The 18,693-nt window shown below is 38.3% G+C and overlaps 1 protein-coding gene across 1 annotated transcript in view; it reads right to left on the reverse strand.

The window, feature by feature from the left end:
* LOC126092753 (WD repeat-containing protein on Y chromosome-like) overlaps positions 1-18,693 on the reverse strand; it is a 411,016-nt gene that overhangs the window by 366,058 nt on the left and 26,265 nt on the right. Inside the window, exons 2-3 of the mRNA XM_049908479.1 lie at positions 17,246-17,357; positions 7,791-7,924 (exon numbers count right to left, since the gene is read on the reverse strand). Coding sequence (XP_049764436.1) covers positions 7,791-7,924; positions 17,246-17,357 — 246 coding nt within the window. The remainder of the gene's footprint in view (positions 1-7,790; positions 7,925-17,245; positions 17,358-18,693) is intronic.

The following is an 18,693-nucleotide window of genomic DNA, read 5'->3' on the forward strand; positions in this document are numbered from 1 at the left end:
TGATCTCCAATAACTCAAACTCCAGGTAATGTGCACCATTCATGTTTTGATACAAAAAATATTTTTCATCTTTTTTTGTGTAAAGTTTTGGTCATTATGAGTTCATATACATCAGGATGACTGCACACATGTGCTTTACTTCTCCTACTTAATAATTTTATTCAGATAATCAAATGGTTAAGAACAATCTAGCATGCACTAGCAGATGCATTTAATGATGTCATGATGTTTAATTTGGGTTATCAAAATTCTAAGCAATCTCCATCTCAGTAGTGTTAGTTCCCCCAAACAGTTCATATTACTAAAATTGCAAAAATTAAATTTATATGAGAGTGTAATATGTTACCAAATACAGAGCAGAGGAATGGAAGCATCTACTCAGACAGGCAGTGGAAAATGTATCTATCAGTCACGCCAGTGAATGTGGAAAGACACAATTTTGAAAATTGCAGAACCACTTACACTCCAGTTAATCTGAATGGGTTTCAAATCATGAAGCAGATTTAGATTTTTTTATGGATTCCTTAAATAGCTTTAAGAAAGGAAGATTAGAGTTTAGTGTTCTGTTGACATCACTGTCAACAGAGGTGGAGAACAAACTCGTATTATGAAAGGATGGGAAAGGAAATTGGCAATGCATTTTTCGAAGGAACCATGCCAGGATTTTTATTGGAGCTGTTTAGGGAAGTCACAGAAACCTATATCTGGATGGCCAGACAGGGATCATACTGTTGTCCTCCTGAATGTGATTCCAGTATGCTAACCACTGTGGCACATCACTTGGTAAAATAAACAGCCAAAATGGTCCATTGAGAAGGACACATTTGCTTTCCTCCCCAAAATGAGCTTCTGCTCCTACTCTAATGGCTTCATCTTCAAAGCTTGTTAAACTATGATCTTATTTCCTTTTCCAGATAATTGTACAAATTCTTGTTAATAGCCTTTGTCTAGTAAAAAAATTGACAATTTTTAAAATATTGTCCAGTTAGTATTTTCTATGTTGTCAGTACCAGTATCTTATGGCATTCCAGTCATGCTATTGTGACAACAATCAATGACTCATTCTACACAATACTAACACAACTCTCAGCACATCACTATTGCATTTGTGTACCCCTCCAGGTATTTTGGCTTACTTTTAGTAGATTTCATGTCAAGTCCTGAAAGGTATAACATAGTTGCATTGATTTCAAGAAAGGAAGGAAAATTTGTGTGTAATAGCCCATAATGATCGCCTTTTCAAAGAAACCATTCCAGGATTTGCCTTAAGCAATTTGGAGATAGCACAGGAAAACTAAGCCAGGATATTTGAGTGATGACGTGAATTGGTGGTGAAGATTGCTATCAGTGCATGGGCAGCCATGTGGTTTTAATATGGCACATGACATAATGTGGTAATGAATTATCCACAGCAATAAGAAAGAGGGAACATTAGCATTTAATGTCATATTAGTACTGCTAAATAATTTGTCACTTCAGACAACTGTTCCACTGTTAGTAGTATCTAAACCTCCCAAGCACTAACCTTCTGATCACAAGGGGTGATTAAGAAGTTTCCATTTGAAGGTCATACAGTCCAGAATTTGTATGCCAATCAGGCAAAATCATCATTAGCATTGAGGTAATCAACAAACCAGTGCAGCTGGTTGAAGATAACTGTTTGGTAAAACACCATTTCCTACTGCATGAAGAAGTCTGTAACTGTCTGCTGCACACCCTAATCTGACAGAAATTGTCAATCCTTCAAGGCCCCTGTTAACAGACTGGACATGGGGAAAGGTCAGTACTATAAGGAAGGTGCTCATGTGTCTCCCACCCAAGTTGTTGTAACTATTGCACTACATATTTTGCGATATGAGGATATGCATTATTATGAAGCTTGGAATACCACTCTATAACAATGATTTTCGAAGAACATGCAGCCCCAAACACATTCTTCATTTTCCATTGGATATCTACCAGTTTTCAGCCTTTGGCAGCTGAAAAAATAATAACAGCAAAATGGTCCCATTTGGATGCATTTAATAATAATATCACCATAGTTCACCTTTCTGCATGCAATGCACACACATCAAAAAGATGTAAATGTCAAACTAATCTGTTGCCTACATGCTGGTACTTATATATCTACATTAGAGTGATGCTACATTGCAGATATGCTGCAGCAACATCCTTATATGGATACTTCTTGATTACCTCTTATAGTTAATCTTACAGCCATGATTATATGTAGAATTGGGAAATTTCTGAATCCCTGTTTGCTGCAACACATGCATCATGACACATATAGATTAGATTAGATTAGTTTTTTGTTCCATAGATCCGTGTTGAGGAGATCCTCGTGGATGTGGAACATGGGAACATGTCACTTTTTTTTTCCCCCACCTCTTTCTGACTAACCACTCTACTATTCTTCATGAGTATTCATGTACCTCAGATTGCACATTCACACCCACGCATGAACTACTTATTTTCTAACTGCATTACTCTCAAGTTCCCACAAAGATAAGATGATAAAATACTTCTGCTGTCAAGTTGTGAACATTCATAATATGAGCTACTGCCTGAATTTCTTCTTCCACTGCCATTTCAATCCTACATGTCTTTATAGTCATCACCTATATAAAATGCACAATTAAATAAAAATGGCATATTGGTCTAATCCAAACAACATTTGTTGCATTGTACATACACAAAATAATAGCTTCATTCCACTCTAGAAAGAATTAATCAGCTGAACTTATTTTCTGGATGCCCAACCATTAAATACTCTGATGCAATAAATGAAGGATGAAATTGTTACCCTAAATAAAGACTCAAGTATCAATGTCTTTTTAGTGCCTTTGAACTTGTGAATTACAAAGTGTGCTTGTGCATTTGTTTTTACAGTTATAATCACCACCAGCAATGATCTAACTAAGAAAGTCCTTACCATGTTCCACTATGTCATTCTGAAGCTCTCACCAAACAGGTTACTTCTGTTCAGGCTTTAGTACCCACTGAGCAGAAATGAACTTCATTTATAGGCAGTCTTGAAAAACTGAGAACACACTATCATGAGATATTTACAAAATCTTTGCCACTGCATTCTGAGTAATTTAACATTATTTATTTACAGTAGTGTTAGCCAGATCAACAACCATCCTATTTTGTGTGGCACATGAAGCACCGCAGCTGTTTTGTTTTGCAGTCTGTGGTTGGTTCTTGTTAATCTATTTGAATCAATAAAATATTGTTGAATGTAGAATAACATGTGACTGTAGAGCTGCTCCAACATTTCATAAGCTATTATGGCAGATTTCTGCAAAGGAATACAAAATTTAAATGATGATTACAGTTATATTTACAACAATTGATCCATTTTTATATATCCAATACTATGTGACCAACATGACTCATTCTTTTTAAGTTTCAGTGTTTTACTCTTTACTAATTACTCTCTACAAGTCACTATGCAGAACATGACAGAGACTAATGACTGTTTTCTTGTGGATGTACATATGTCATTACTGTTGTCCTCTGTTTTGATGAATATAGTATGTTGAAGACAAATAAATAAACATCATCCACTTATAAAATTTTCTTGGTCATTAGAATTTTACATTATACACTTACAATAGACTTAAGTTTGCATGAACTGCATAACTATCCACTTTGTCTTGCCCTCCAATTTAATTTTGGCATGTAGAAGAAACTCCACCTGCTCTTTCCAGTATACATCCAAACAATAATAAATATAAATGAGATACCGTAACCTAAGTGTACAGCACATTGACAAAACTATTAATGTGGTAACTAATATAGGGAAAACAGAGAGAAGAAGCACAGCAACTCAAGATGACTGATTCATGTATAGATTTAGTGGCTTATTGTAATTTTTGAATAATGCTTTTGAAAATATTGTCCACTTGTTTGCTTGCATGTCTTGATGAATAGACATTAATTATGATTGACAGCTATCCAAAATTAATTCAAAATAAATTTTCTGATTGTGAATATCTTGGATCAGCTGCATAAGGTATAGATACACTAGTGACATACGAAAATCTGTCCAGACTGAGACTCGAATCCAGACAGCCCACTTATCATGAGCAGTCATCTTAGCCACTTAGGCTATCCATCCACACTTCCCAGATTGACCCAAGTTTTCATACATAGGACACTATCATATAGGGAAATAGACAGTGTGGCTTATGGAAATCTGTGTCAGTCCAGGAGGTGTGTATGGATAGCTGAAGTGATTAAGGCGACTGCTCACAATAAGCAGGAAATATGTGTTCGAGTCCTGGTCCAGCATATATTTTCATATGTAACTAATACATAGTATATCTTATACTTAACTTTATGCTATCCATCAGTTTACCATTACTTCAAGCAACCCAGTTACACTAACCAATAACAAGAAACTTTATCATCCCACATAACATTTAGACATTGACAGCTGATCTATGCACACTGCAAGCTATCTAATTAAATAAAGGAGTGGAGCAACTGAATGACATTCTCTGCCAGGGTTTCAACTACCTTTCATTGTGCCCTGAAATGAAGGATACCCTACCCACCATCTTCTCCACCCATTTCCCAATGGTATTCTGCTACCCAACATCCTTGTCCATACCTCCTCGCAACCCCTTGTCTCATTGCTGGTATCCCTGCAAGAGGTCTAGATGCAACATCTGTTCTCATCCTTCCACTGCAGTCCTGCCACAAGCATCTTCTATCCCATCAAAGGTAGGGCTACCTGTGAAACCAGCCATCTGCAAAATAAGCTGCAATCGCTGTGCTGCTTTCTATGTTGATGTGACACCTAACAATTTTTCTGTCCACATGAAAGCTCACAGCAAAATTGTGCCAAGAGACATTGAACCACTCAGAGGCTGAACATACATCCCAATGCAATGTGCTTCTCTTCAATGACTGCCTCAAAGCCTGCAGCATCTGGATCCTTCCTGCAAACTTCAGCTTTTCTGAGCCGCATGGGTGGGAACTCTACCTGGCCTGGTCTTTTCATTATCCCTGTTTGTGACACAGTGCATACTCTGTGTGGTGAGTGGCAATGTATCCTCTTCATAAGGTTTTTGATGTTCTATTCTAAACTTCCTACTGTTCAATTAAATGAAGTTCTCGTTCCTTTGTACCTAGAATAAAAGGATCAGTTTCTCATTTATTCAAAAGTGAGTGCAGAAATATGCTGGGAGAAGTATACAGATTGATTGAGAAAGAGAGAGAGAATGGGAGGAAAGGAGAGAGGTATTGAATGGGGAGTTAGGGATGAAGAACTGCTTATAACAAATGGATGCTTTAATTGTCAATACATATTATAATGCAATACCACTCCTTCCAATTACACGTCAATACATATAAGTTTAGGGAAATGAAGTGTCAACAATACTGGAAAAACAAATTCTGAATATGCAAGGTTATCAGGACAATTTCTGCCCACATAACCTAAGGTAAAATATAGTTGATTGGTGTACTGATTCAGTTACTGTTGGATTTCAGAACCTTGATCTCTCTGTGTAAGTCTAGACAGTTTTAGATATGAGTGATATGGATACCTGATATTCCATTCTTCTCTTAAGTGATAATAATTAAATGGAGGAAGCAAAGTAGAAAATATTTCTTTTCTCAGTACACACTTTTGGCATTCAGTGTGAAGACAAAAGTTAGAACTGATGAAGTAAGCTTGCAAAACTATGTTATCATCATCAACATCAAAAGTAGCATTCATTTGATGCCCAAACCTACATAACAGTCTCCTATAGGATGTTTCATGCATTACAGTCTTCAGAAATACCTATCTGTGTTGACCTCATGTGGTTTCTAACACCATATCCATCTTGCATTACATAATTGTGTCAGTCTTTAGTTATTTCTTGGTGACAACTGAAGAACTTCCTACAATCCATTCACCTGGTTACAAATCAATTTCATCTACTTTCCATTTACATTAGTCATAATCATGTCCTTCCCTTCAATTTGTTCACTAATTCATTTGTTTTCTTATGTCCCCTTATAATTGCACCACTCCATTTCTTCTCTGCAAGCCTCAGTTTTTCAAAGTTTTGTGATTAAAAGTGTATTTCTCCCTATCATAACATAAAACTGGTGGCACACAATGACTGAAAACTTTCTAAAAAAATATCTGAAAATAAACTCAAAATAATAAGGAAAATAGTTAGAAGGGAAACTGAAGAATCTGTCATGGAAAAGACATTCTACTAATTAAAGGCAACAACCAAATGGTCTATGACACCGAACGTACAGCAGGTCTCTTTAAGTATCCATGCTGAGAACAATATTCATCATCATCATGAGACCTGTATGAGCTATCAGACATTATCCTTTGCTTCCTATCATTAAATATGAAGCAAAACACTTACTCATTCTACCTTGAAAGCCATCAGCCTTATTTTTCTCTAAGAGAATGTTGTGATTTATACATTCAAATGTGTTAGATATATCATAAAATTTCAAGTAGGCAAAATTTTGTAAGTAGCTTTTTTTTTTTTTTTTTTTTTTTTTTTTTTTTTTTTTTTTTTTTTTTTTTTTTTTTTTTTTTTTTTACATGATCAGTGAAATGATACATGACATACTCAATGCAAGAGGCACTTCAGGAATCCAGACTCAATACGAAATTGATAGATAGACCTTTTCAGTATTCATTTCCTTCCTTCTTAGATTCAGCTAGACACAGGAAAAGTTATAAGCCTCTGAACATCTATGGCCACAGCAGCTTAAGTTGGGGCCTGGGCAGTTCACTTGCCAGTCACAAATAAAAAGATTCCTGAAGGCAACAATGCCACTTAGTTGTCAGACAGTTATGTACCACTCATAACATATTTCATCTTAGAGGATAGCAGACTTTTGACTCACCACTTTGACTGGATAGTAAGGTAGTGATCAGCCTATCTATATTTGTTCCCATAGAGCAACATCCCCTCCCCCTATTTTTCTTCTTTCTGTACTCCCCCCTCTCCAACCCCCTCCCTCCCTCCCACTTTCATGGAAGAGGGGTCGAGGGAACCCACATGGGGAATACTTGTAGTTTTGTCAATAACCTGACAATCAAGAGAAACCTCTTAGAAACCTTAGCTGTGACCAGGCAAATGGAACTATTTTAATTTATTTCTGGGTCAGTGTTATCTATCATCTCACACAAAAACTAAAGATAAAAGTAATCTATTAGGCTTGTTGCCTTATGAGCACTACAGCTACATCACTTGAGATTTGGATTTGACATTGGGATCTATCTTGGTCTGTCATCTTAAGTATGACTAAGATTATGAGAGCGTCTTCGAGTTCTAAGAAGAACCACCTTCTGCAGCCTCAAATCTACTTGTATTCCTACATAAATAGCTGAACATCATCCATAAATATTTTCAATAATTATAAGATCTTAACTGTATCCATCATCAAATTGGCATAAAAGGGCAAATTCACTACAAGCAAATAGTAATATTAAATGTTATCATATGAAGTTTAAAGGAACAGTAAAACCTTTTCTAGTGTATAAGAAGAAGAAACATACCAAAACACAGCCATAGTGGGATACTGAAATAAAATATAGAACTTAGTAGCATAATGTCCTCAAACTGAATGCTGTTGATAGATGTCTAAGAAACACAAACAGTTTCAGTGTCTAGAAGATAGAGCTATGACTTTAAGCTCTATAACCTGATTTAATTTTGAAGGACAGCATTCACTAATAATTTTTAAGTGTAACTGTGTGTGTTTCTTCTCAACCCTGTCTCATAATTGACTGATAAATAATAAAAATCCTGATTTACCATAACACGAAGTTCAAATTTATTGGCCGATGTGTCATAAAATCGTAAATCCTCAGTTGCACTTGTACAAACAATCTCACAATCAGGTAAGCACACAAGATCTGTCACAAATGTCTGAGTAGTCTTCAGTTCAGCTATGTAAAAGAAAATACAAAAGTAATACAATTAAAAAAGAATTATTATAGATACAGAAAAAATAATGTAGGTAAAGACGAACACTAAGAGATGCAGCTATGAAACTAAAGTTGACTGCTATGAATTACACTAAAACACATTAGTTTCTTCTCTCTATAAGCACAGTTTCAATAAATCTGATTTCCTCCATCATTCTATGTCGTAGCTTGTGGTTAATATGGATCAGTCTAATCAAATTCATATTGTGATGAATGAGGCATTCCGAACTGCTAGCATACCACCCACACTGAGTAAACTTATGGAAAGAGGAAAATAAAATAACTTATTGGAATAACAGACCCTCTTTTAGTGATACAACAAAAATACTTTTTTTCAAAATCTGTAGGAGATGAAAGGGAGTAAGTGTAATATTAAAAGTCTGTGCATGGGCAGGTGGACAGAGGAGATACAGTCATTAACTTCGTAACTTCACATAAAATTATTCATTACTCTGATTCCAAATAGCAATTGCAGAAGCAAAAAATTCAGTAATATAATTTTAGTAACCCCTTTGAAGAGCAAATGGAAGATATAGATATATAACATAACTCACATCATGTAAAGGTGCATCTTGCAGGGAAATCATGCTGATACTAGGGACTGGTCATGTCAAATTCTGCAGTGAGCCAATAAAAAGCCACATGGAAAATCGCTAAACCTCAGTTTTTCCACTGCTAGCTGCTATCATCTGACTTTGCTTCTATAAAGTGAATTACGATTACCTGGGCTGGCCTGGACTTCTGTTAGGATAGTGATTGCTGTGCTTTCCAGTTACTGAGAGACTTGTGATGGTGCTGTTATCTGTACTCCATGAGTTGGCATAACATTTTCATGGTGCTTCTATTTGATGAACCTGTTATTCAGAACAGCGTTCCACCACACACTGGAGGTGGCTACATGGAAAGCAGGGGCTTTGTGGAGAGGACTGGGATTTTTTTTTTTTTTTTAATTAGTTGCCCTAGAGAAAGTTCAAACAGGGTACAGCCTGACAGGGAGAAGCTAAAATACAAGATGATGGTAGATGGTGATGATGACAATGGGTTTAAAGGAAATAACAGTTTGGTTATTAGTCCCTCACTCCAGTGGAAATTCATGTAAAACTACACTACTGGCCATTAAAATTGCTACACCAAGAGGAAATGCAGATGATAAACAGTTATTCATTGGACAAATATATTATATTAGAACTGACGTGATTACATTTTCACACAATTTGGGTGCATAGATCCTGATAAATCAGTACCCAGAACAACCATCTCTGGCCATAATAATGGCCGTGATACGCCTGGGCATTGAGTCAAACAGAGCTTGGATGGTGTGTACAGTTACAGCTGCCCATGCAGCTTCAACATGATACCACAGTTCATCAAGAGTAGTGACTGGCGTGTTGTAGAAAGCCAGTTGCTCGGCCACCATTGACCAGATGTTTTCAATTGGTGATAGATTTGGAGAATGTGCTGGCCAGGGCAGCAGTCAAACATTTTCTGTATCCAGAAAGGCCTGTACAGGACTTGCAACATGTGGTCGTGTATTATCCTTCTGAAATGTAGGGTTTTGCAGGGATAAAATGAAGGGCAGAGCCATGGGTCATAACATATATTAAATGTAACATCCACTGTTCAAAGTGCCATCAATGTGAACAAGAAGCGTAACCAATGGCACCCCATACCATCACGTCGGGTGATACGCCAGTATGGCGATGATGAATACACGCTTCCAATGTGTGTTCACCGTGATGTCACCAAACACAGATGTGAACAACATGATGCTGTAAATAGATCCTGGATTCATCCGAAGAAATGACATTTTGCCATTCGTGCACCCAGGTTCGTCGTTGAGTACACCATCACAGGCGCTACTGTCTGTGATACAGTGTCAAGGGTAACCGCAGCCATGGTCTCTGAGCTGATAGGCCATGCTGCTGCAAATGTCATCGAACTGTTTGTGCAGATGGTTGTTGTCTTGCAAACGTCCCCATCTGTTGACTCAGGAATGATACGTGGCTGCATGATCCGTTACAGCCATGTGGATAAGATGCCTGTCATCTCGACTGCTAGTGATACAAGGCTGTTGGGATTCAGCACAGTGTTCTGTATTACCCTCCTGAACCCAATAATTCCATGTTCTGCTAACAGTCATTGAATCTCGACCAACGCGAGCAGCAATGTCGCGATACGATAAACCGCAATCATGATAGCCTACAATCCAACCTTTATCAAAGTCGGAAACGTGATGGTACGCATTTCTCCTCCTTACACGAGGCATCACAACAACGCTTCATTAGACAACAACAGTCAACTGCTGTTTGTGTATGAGCAATCTGTTGGAAACTTTCCTCATGTCAGCATGTTGTAGGTGTCGCCACTGGCGCCAACCTTGTGTGAATGCTCTGAAAAGCTAATCATTTGCATATCACAGTATCTTCTTTCTGTCAGTTAAATTTCACATCTATAGCATGTCATCTTTGTGGTGTAGCAATTTTAATGGCTGGTAGTGTATATGAAATGGGAAAAGGAGAACATTCCGCTCTAGGGTCTGTGACTTTGTCAACATGGTTGAAAATGTGAAGTTCCCTGCACCATATATCTCTGGTAATAAATGCACCCTGTACTCCCATCCTATACCAAAAACATTGAAAGATACAGCTTGAAGGTTCATTATAATAAGAATACATAAAATGGAGTGATCAAATGAAGACTGTATGGACTAAAGAGCTAATGAGCATAAACAGTTAGGTAAACAAATATGTACATCAAATTTAAAACTGCATGACAGTGCAGAGAGAGAGAAAGCAGATTGACGCAATTTAGAGCACATGGTTTAGTGAGAGGGACTCTCCCCACATACACCTCTGACACCGAACATAGAGCTGCATGAAATTTTGTTATAAAAACCACTTTCTCTCAGAAAATGTAGGACTCTGTTAGCTGCTAGCCTACTGTCTGCTACTTTCAGAGGCAGAGACATAAGCAAGTTGATTGCTTGTCTCAAATCAGCCAGCAGGGCACCCACTGTGAGAATATGGAGTACTATGACTACCACTGTTGCATTGGGGGACACTTCTTTATATAAAAAAAAGGATCACATGCTTATGTCTGGTGTGCTCAGTACATAGTCGGTACAGTACAATGGCATCTTTCCAAGAGGTCTGTGGAGAGCTTGAAGAGAAATACACCATGTTTTATGGTTCTCTCGATTGTCTTCAGCTTGTTGAGAGTAGTGGTGGCCTGCATTCCATATCCAAGATTTCGAAAATGTGATGTCACAGTTGCAATATTGTAGGTCTGCACCTTGTACTCTGAGTCCAAGTTTGTCTACTGTTGCTGCTCCTTTAGCTAATTTGTCAGTGAGTTCATTTCCCAGGATACCCAAGTGGCTCAGTCTCCAGATGAATGTTTCTATCATTGTGGAGCTGTTGAGGTCAACTTAAATGTCTTGAATGTCAGCAATCAAAAAGTTTCTGGGGTAGCACTGAAATATCCCTTGTAAAAAGCTAATCAGTACAAACCAGAATGTCCTATGTTGTCAGAGTTTTAATGTATTGCAGAGCCTCAGATATAGTGATCAACTCTGCAGAGTATACACTGCATAAACTCAGAACAGAATACTTCGTGTGCGCCCTTGTATTTGCAAATCCGTTATTGACTTTTGTTCCATCTGTGTAGAGACATTTGAACTGGCATAGTCATGGAGAACTGAATAGAACAAGAAACTAAGAATGGTGTGGTGAATATTTTCCTTATTCTCACATAAGAGATCATTATAAACAAAAGGACTGGTTACACACCACAGCAGGTGCCGAGTGGAAACTCTTATCTATACAGACAAGAGGGGCAGTTGGGGGTTCTTACATAGAGCCTCCAATTGTTCTCCAGCTGATCTACCTATTTTTGAGTGACTTCTAAACATTCTGTACTGCTGACTGTGACCGAGAGTCAAGCAACATGGATGGGTAGGTGTCTGACAGGCTGTGACCACATAGTTCGCTGAGAGTTCCTGGTGTTTAACCCTTTTAGATCTGAAAATTTTTGCTAGTACAATCGAAATTGTTGTAACATTTCAATTAATAAAATAGAAAAGTAAAAGTTATATTGAAAATTAGGATTGCTTTTATACATTCTTGGACCTGTCAAGCTTTATGTAATATTGATTACAAATCACCACGTAGATGAGGTCTTGGTTCACATACAGGCACAATTAAAACAATTGTCAGAAATATTGTTAGCTTTCAAATGTAGTCCTAAGAGGAAACACACTTACACACACACACACACACACACACACACACACACACACACACACACACACACGAACACACACACACGTGGATGCACCAGGTCACTGGCTCTATGCTGTAAGGTCCATCTGTGGCTGCATCTTCTGTAAGCAGCAATCTAATGGGAAGGGAAGAGAGGATAAAGGAGAGCCGTGGAGTGGAGAGAATAGGGATATAGGGGTAGCAGAGTAGGTGTGAGGGAAAATTCTAGTGCCGCCTTTGGGAAGATGTAGGAATGTGGTGGGGCAGGATAAGGCTGCTAGGTGCAGCATCAGGAAGGTGTGTGAGAGGGATGGCACAGGATAGGAGAGAATTACGGAAGTGAAGGAAGGAAAGAAGATTGAGCTTAATGTCCTGTCAACACTGAGGTCATTAGAGACAGACCACAAGATCAGAGTGTGTCAAGGATGGGGAAGGAAATCAGCCATGCCCTTTCAAAGGAACCAGCCTGGCAATTGCCTGGAACAATTTAGGGAAATAAAAGAAAACCTAAATCTGGGTGGTCAGACACAGGTTTGAACCATCATCCTCCCAAATGTGAGTCCAGTATACTAACCACTGCACCACCTTGCTCAGTAGTAGGGATGGGGAAAGGACTATGTAGGTGTGATAGCAGTGTAGAAGATGTGTTTTGTATTGAAGTGGGAGCAGGAAACAAGATAGGCAAGTGGAGACAGGGGGTTATGGAAACAAAGGGTATGTTCTAGGAAGAATTCCCACCTGCATGATTCAGATGAGCTGGTGTCAGTGGAAAGAATCCAGATGGAATGCACTGTGATGCAGTAAGTAAAGTCTTGGGCGGCATTGTCATCAACTGGTCCAGCTGTCTCACGACCACAGTTTGGCAGTGGACATTTGTGCAGACAGACAACTTCTTAGTTATCATGCCAAAATAGAATATTGCACAGTGGTTGCAGATAAGTTGGTAAATCACATGGCTGATATGACAGGTTGCCCTATCTTTAATAGGATGGGAGGAGTGGAGTAGGTGGTAGTGGGGGAGGATGTATGGAACAGGTCTTCCATCTAGATCTATTGTAAAACCATGAGTCATGAGGCAAGGGACTGGGAGGAGGGATGCAGTAGGGACAAATGAGGATACTGCATAGGTTTTTGGGGGGGGGGGGGGGTGAGAGGGGCGATGAGGATGTTTTTCTGCATAGGGTATTTCCCATTTTAGGGCATGTTGGGAGGTAACTGAAACCTTGGCAGAGAATGTGATTTGGTTGATTCAGTCCTGGGTGGTACTTAGTCATGAGAGGTGTGCTCCTTTGTGGCTGGACAATGGGTGTGTGGGGGATAATCGGTGACTGATGAGACGAGACATGAAACGTGTCTCTGGACATGGTTGAGAGAATAATTAAGATAATCAGTGACTGATGAGACGAGACATGAAACGTGTCTCTGGACATGGTTGAGAGAATAATTAAGATTTGTGTTGGCATATTTGGAGAAGGACTGCTTGTCACTACAAATGAAACAACTATGGGTGGCTAAGGGTGTATGGAAAGGACTTATTGGTGAGTAATAGCTTGCAGATAAAAATGGTTCAAATGGCTCTGAGCACTATGGGACTTAACTTCTGAGGTCATCAGTCCCCTAGAACCACTTAAACCTAACTAATCTAAGGATATCACACACATCCATGCTCGAGGCAGGATTCGAACCTGCGACCGTAGCGGTTGCGCGGTTCCAGACTGTAGTGCCTAGAACCGCTCGCCAACCCGGCCGGCGCTGGCTTTTGAAGCAGAGATATTGATGGTGATTGAGAGGCCTGATGTGAATGGCGGTATGCATGTAACCATCCTTCCGATGAAGAATGAGATTGGTGAGTGTTGGTATGAGAAGGACTAGGTGAAACGAATGAGGGCAAAGGTATTGAGGTTGTAGTGGAATGTGGATATGATGTCCTCACTCCCAGTCCAGATCATGAGGATGTCATCAAGAGATCTGAACCAGATGAGGGGTTTAAGAGTCTTGGTGGTTAGGAAATACACCTCTAGATGGCCATGTGAGTGGCCATTGCTGTACCCTGTATTTGTTTGTAGCTGACAATCTCAAAGGAGATGTTATTATGGATATGAATGTAGTTGGCCATGGTGACCAGGAAGGAGGTTGTAGGTTTGGAGGCAGCTGGGCATTGGGAAAGGCAGTGTTCAATAGTGGCAAGCAATGGGCATTGGAGATTGGGTATGTTAGCACAGAGGGAGTGGCATTGACAGTGATCACTAGGTCACCTGGCGGTATAAGAAGAGGGATTGTGGACAGTTGGTGGAGGTAGGTTGGTGGGTAGGTTATCAGTAACAGGCTGAAGCTGTTGGTCCACAAAGGGAGAAATTCTCTCTTTTCAGGGTACAGTAATCAGCACAATGGGGTATCCTGGTTGCTTGGGCTTTTGGCCTTTAGGAAGCATGTATAACGGAGGAGTATAGGTGAGGCAAGACACTCAAGAGAGAGGTTCAAGGATGGACCTAAGGATTTTTGGATGGACTGGAGATCCTGCTGGATTTCTGGAATGGTGCCACTGTACAGGGTTTGTAAATGTACATGGCTGACAGCTGGCAGTGTTCCACTGGCCGATAATCCTTGTAGTGCCTTTGTTGGCAGGTAGGATTATAAAGTTAGTATCAGTCTGAAGGTGATGGCTTTTGGTTTTTTCTGTGAATGTTAGGTTGGTTTCCATGCGGAAGGACATGGGAAATGATTGATAGGCGAATTTAGAGGTTAACAACCTGGTTAACAGGGAGCGATTTGAGGGCAGTGGGGGTTAATCACAGTGGCATGGAGGAGAAAACTCAGTCAAGCAGGATTCAATGCTGGTTTGTCATCTCATCCTGGACTTTCCATCACTTGTGATATTGATGAAGTTTATAAATACTGGTGCATTTTATTTTCTTCTTTTACAGTGATGTCATGTTTATTATCAATGCAGGAAATTAAACTATTGCTCATACTACTACTACCACCACCACTACTACTACTACTACTACTACTACTACTACTAATAATAATAATAATAATTAGTCTATTTATACACTTTAGTCCATGAATCCGTTTGTGTAGCAATGTAGAACCAGTCAAGATACCTCATGTGTTAATAGGAAGCCACAGCTGTAGGAGACTACTTGTTCCATCAGCTGTAAGAACCAATTCTGTCTTTTGTTTCAAATCAAATGGTAGGTGGTGCACATATAGCTGAACTTGAAGACAAGATTATAGATGGGTGGATCACCTATGAATTAATTTTTTTTTCTTTTACTAGTAGATGTTAATTTACATACCTCACAGACCACAAGAGAATGTTCACCTTCTAAGGAACTGAACACCAATAGTATATAGGGTTATTTATAAGACATACAGAAAAATGACACAAATCCATGGATAATAAATCTCTCCAAGTTTCCATTCATATAATACTTGCTATGGAATAGTTGCAGAATCCACCACCAGGGAGCATTTATGATGGAAGATATAGACCAATCATCCACTCTGTTAGTTTGTGCCTACAGAGAAGTATCTGCATCTACATCTACATTCATACTCTTTAAACCACCATGAAGTGCATGGTACAGGGTAAGTTCCTCTGTACCAATTATTAGGGTTTCTCCCCATTCCATTCACATATAGAGCACAGGAAGAATGATTGTTTGAATGCCTCTGTCCATGCAGTAATTATTCTAATCTTGTCCTCATGATACCTATGGGAGTAATATGTAGGAGGTCGTAATATACTACTAGAGTCATCATTTAATGCCAGTTCTTGAGAGTGATATGTAGGGGGTTGTAATATATTTCTAGAGTCAACATTTGAAGCCAGTTCTTGAAACTCTGTTAGAGGACATTCTATGAATAGTTCACATCTATCTTCAAGAGTCTGCCCGTTCAGTTTCTTCAGCATCTCTTTGACACTATCCCAAAGGGTCAAACAGCCCTGTAACCATTCATGCCACCCTTATCTGAATACAGTCAATATTCCATGTTAGTCCTATTTGGTACAAGTCCCACAGAGTTGCGCAGTATTCTAGAATGGGTCATACAAGTGATTTGTAAGCAGTCTCCTCTGTAGACTGATTGCATCTCCTCAGTATTTTACCAATAAATTAAAGTCTACCTGCTTTACCCACAGATGAGTCTATGTGATCATTTCATATCCCTACAGAGTGTTACCCCAATGAACAATTTAGCAAAGTGTGCTGTTATCATCATACCTTCTCAGGCAACAACAGTGATTCAATGGACTGCATACATGTATTGACATTTGCTGCATTACCAATACTGTCCATATTGAAGACCTATAACATGAGTTAAAAACTTGGAAAGATGCTATGCCCACTGATATGTGTCCGTTTTATATATGTCTCAAAGTTTTTGCATGGTCATCTTGTGAAACTCTGGAGATACTTATGAATAATCCAGTGTTATCTGATACGCAGAACTATGAATTTCTTAAATTAAATTACATCTACAAACTCTTCTTGTATTAATTTAATTATAAAATTTAGAATGATCATGAAACTTAATTGTGTCAACCCTATTTCCCAATATTAAATTACCATTTTGGTTAACAATAATTTGCATTCAGCTGACTTTTTAGTTCCAACAGTATTAAGAGGTTCACCATAACCAGAAATTTTCTGTTAATACTAACTGAGGATAGAATTACCTGAGTATTAGATGCTCTTGTACAAGTAACTCTCAGTTCTTGGATGTTCAGATTTGGGACATTATAAAATTATGAGTTTAAAGTCATATTTGCATGTGGTAGAATCAAATGATCACAGACATAATCCTCAAATCTAAATATTATTGATTAAAGGAGGTCCATTTTTATGTGTATCTCATATTTTGTCAGGAGCATAAATTTCTGGAAATTTTCAGTTTTACCTTAGATAATGAAAAACATTTTTTATTTTTTGATTATTTTCTCCAATTTCTTTTCTATGTAACATTTGTAAACTATACAAATAGATGTGAAATTCACTAGTCTCTTTCAGCAAATACTTACGTGTCTCAGAGCGGACTGTCTTCTCTAAATCAAATTCCAGTGACCAATAATTAACTGTTCCATCATGACTTACAGTTATATATTTTCCTTGCAGGTAACTAAACTTGCGATCCTAGAAAAAGAAACAAACAAAATGTCAATGGTTACAGTGAAGTGGGAAGAAACTTTTGAGAAACAACTGGGAAAACATCAAAGAGTTTCCATTGCACAGAACAGGTTATAAATTAAAATGAATAGTTCAGCAGTGAAGCAGTAAATATATAATTGCATCATTTGCTGCTTTCAAGAAAGTGTTTAATTCAGTAGACAAGAAAAATAACTAGAGAATTTGGAGTTAAATCAATATTAGGACACATAATTCAGGAAATTTTAACAAATACAAATTTAAAAAGAAATTTTGTAGCCATTTGTAACTAAATGTGAGAGTCTGATAACACAAGGGGATAATAGCTTATCACCTCTAATTTTTAACTTTTAGTCAAAGTAAAATATTACACTAAGGAAAAATATATCTAAAAACAAAGATGATGTGACTTACCAAATGAAAGTGCTGGCAGGTCGACAGACACACAAACAAACACAAACATACACATTAGATATATTTTTCCTTCGTAGAATGTTTCCTTCTATTATAACCATAAAATATTACACTTTTAGACAATTTGAAATGGGTGAAGTTAGGCTGGCCTAAGCAACAACCAGAATGAACCATTCTGATTCTGAAAGGCTATTTTGCTCTAAGGCATTCCTAAACAGCTCAAGAAGGTATGCTACTATTTGGCATAGATGGTGAACCACACCAAGTGATTGTTTCTCTTGCCCTCTGCACTACAATGCTTTCATTGCAGCAGGCAAGACTTTGAAGCATCAACCACATGGAGAGGCCAGCCTTCTCTCATGTCTATTGGCCAGCTATAATAAGAAGAATGAGCACCTAATCTTCTCATATTCTGACTGTGCACCACAAGAATCTCCTTAAAATGTTTTCTCTCCATGAGTCACACACAGAGTTTGTGGCCCACTTCTGAACATGATGTGGCTTATAGTGGAGGACTCTTCAAAATTTTCATTTGTGAGGCAGATGCAATGATCTCTGAGAGGATAAGGAGAATAATGGTTCATATGGATATATGGTTGGAAATGTGTTCCAAAAGAAGATAGAAGATCTTTGACAGCACACACTTCAGTGATTGGAAGCACACTTTAAAACATATCAGGCAACTAGGAATGTTCTGTCTGTACTAGTGTACTCAGGAGGAAAGTGAGCTGGGCACCAGCATATAGTACTGGCACTAGACTTTATACCACCATGTTAATTCTGGAACAGATAATAAAAAGAGATGAGAATTTGATCTAAAAACTTACCTAGCATTTGTGGATTATGAAAAAGCATTTGACAGAGTTCCCAGAGATAATTTATGGGTAATAATGAAAAAAAGAGGAATCCC

This window comes from Schistocerca cancellata, chromosome 7, assembly GCF_023864275.1.
Source record: "Schistocerca cancellata isolate TAMUIC-IGC-003103 chromosome 7, iqSchCanc2.1, whole genome shotgun sequence".
NCBI lineage: Eukaryota > Metazoa > Arthropoda > Insecta > Orthoptera > Acrididae > Schistocerca > Schistocerca cancellata.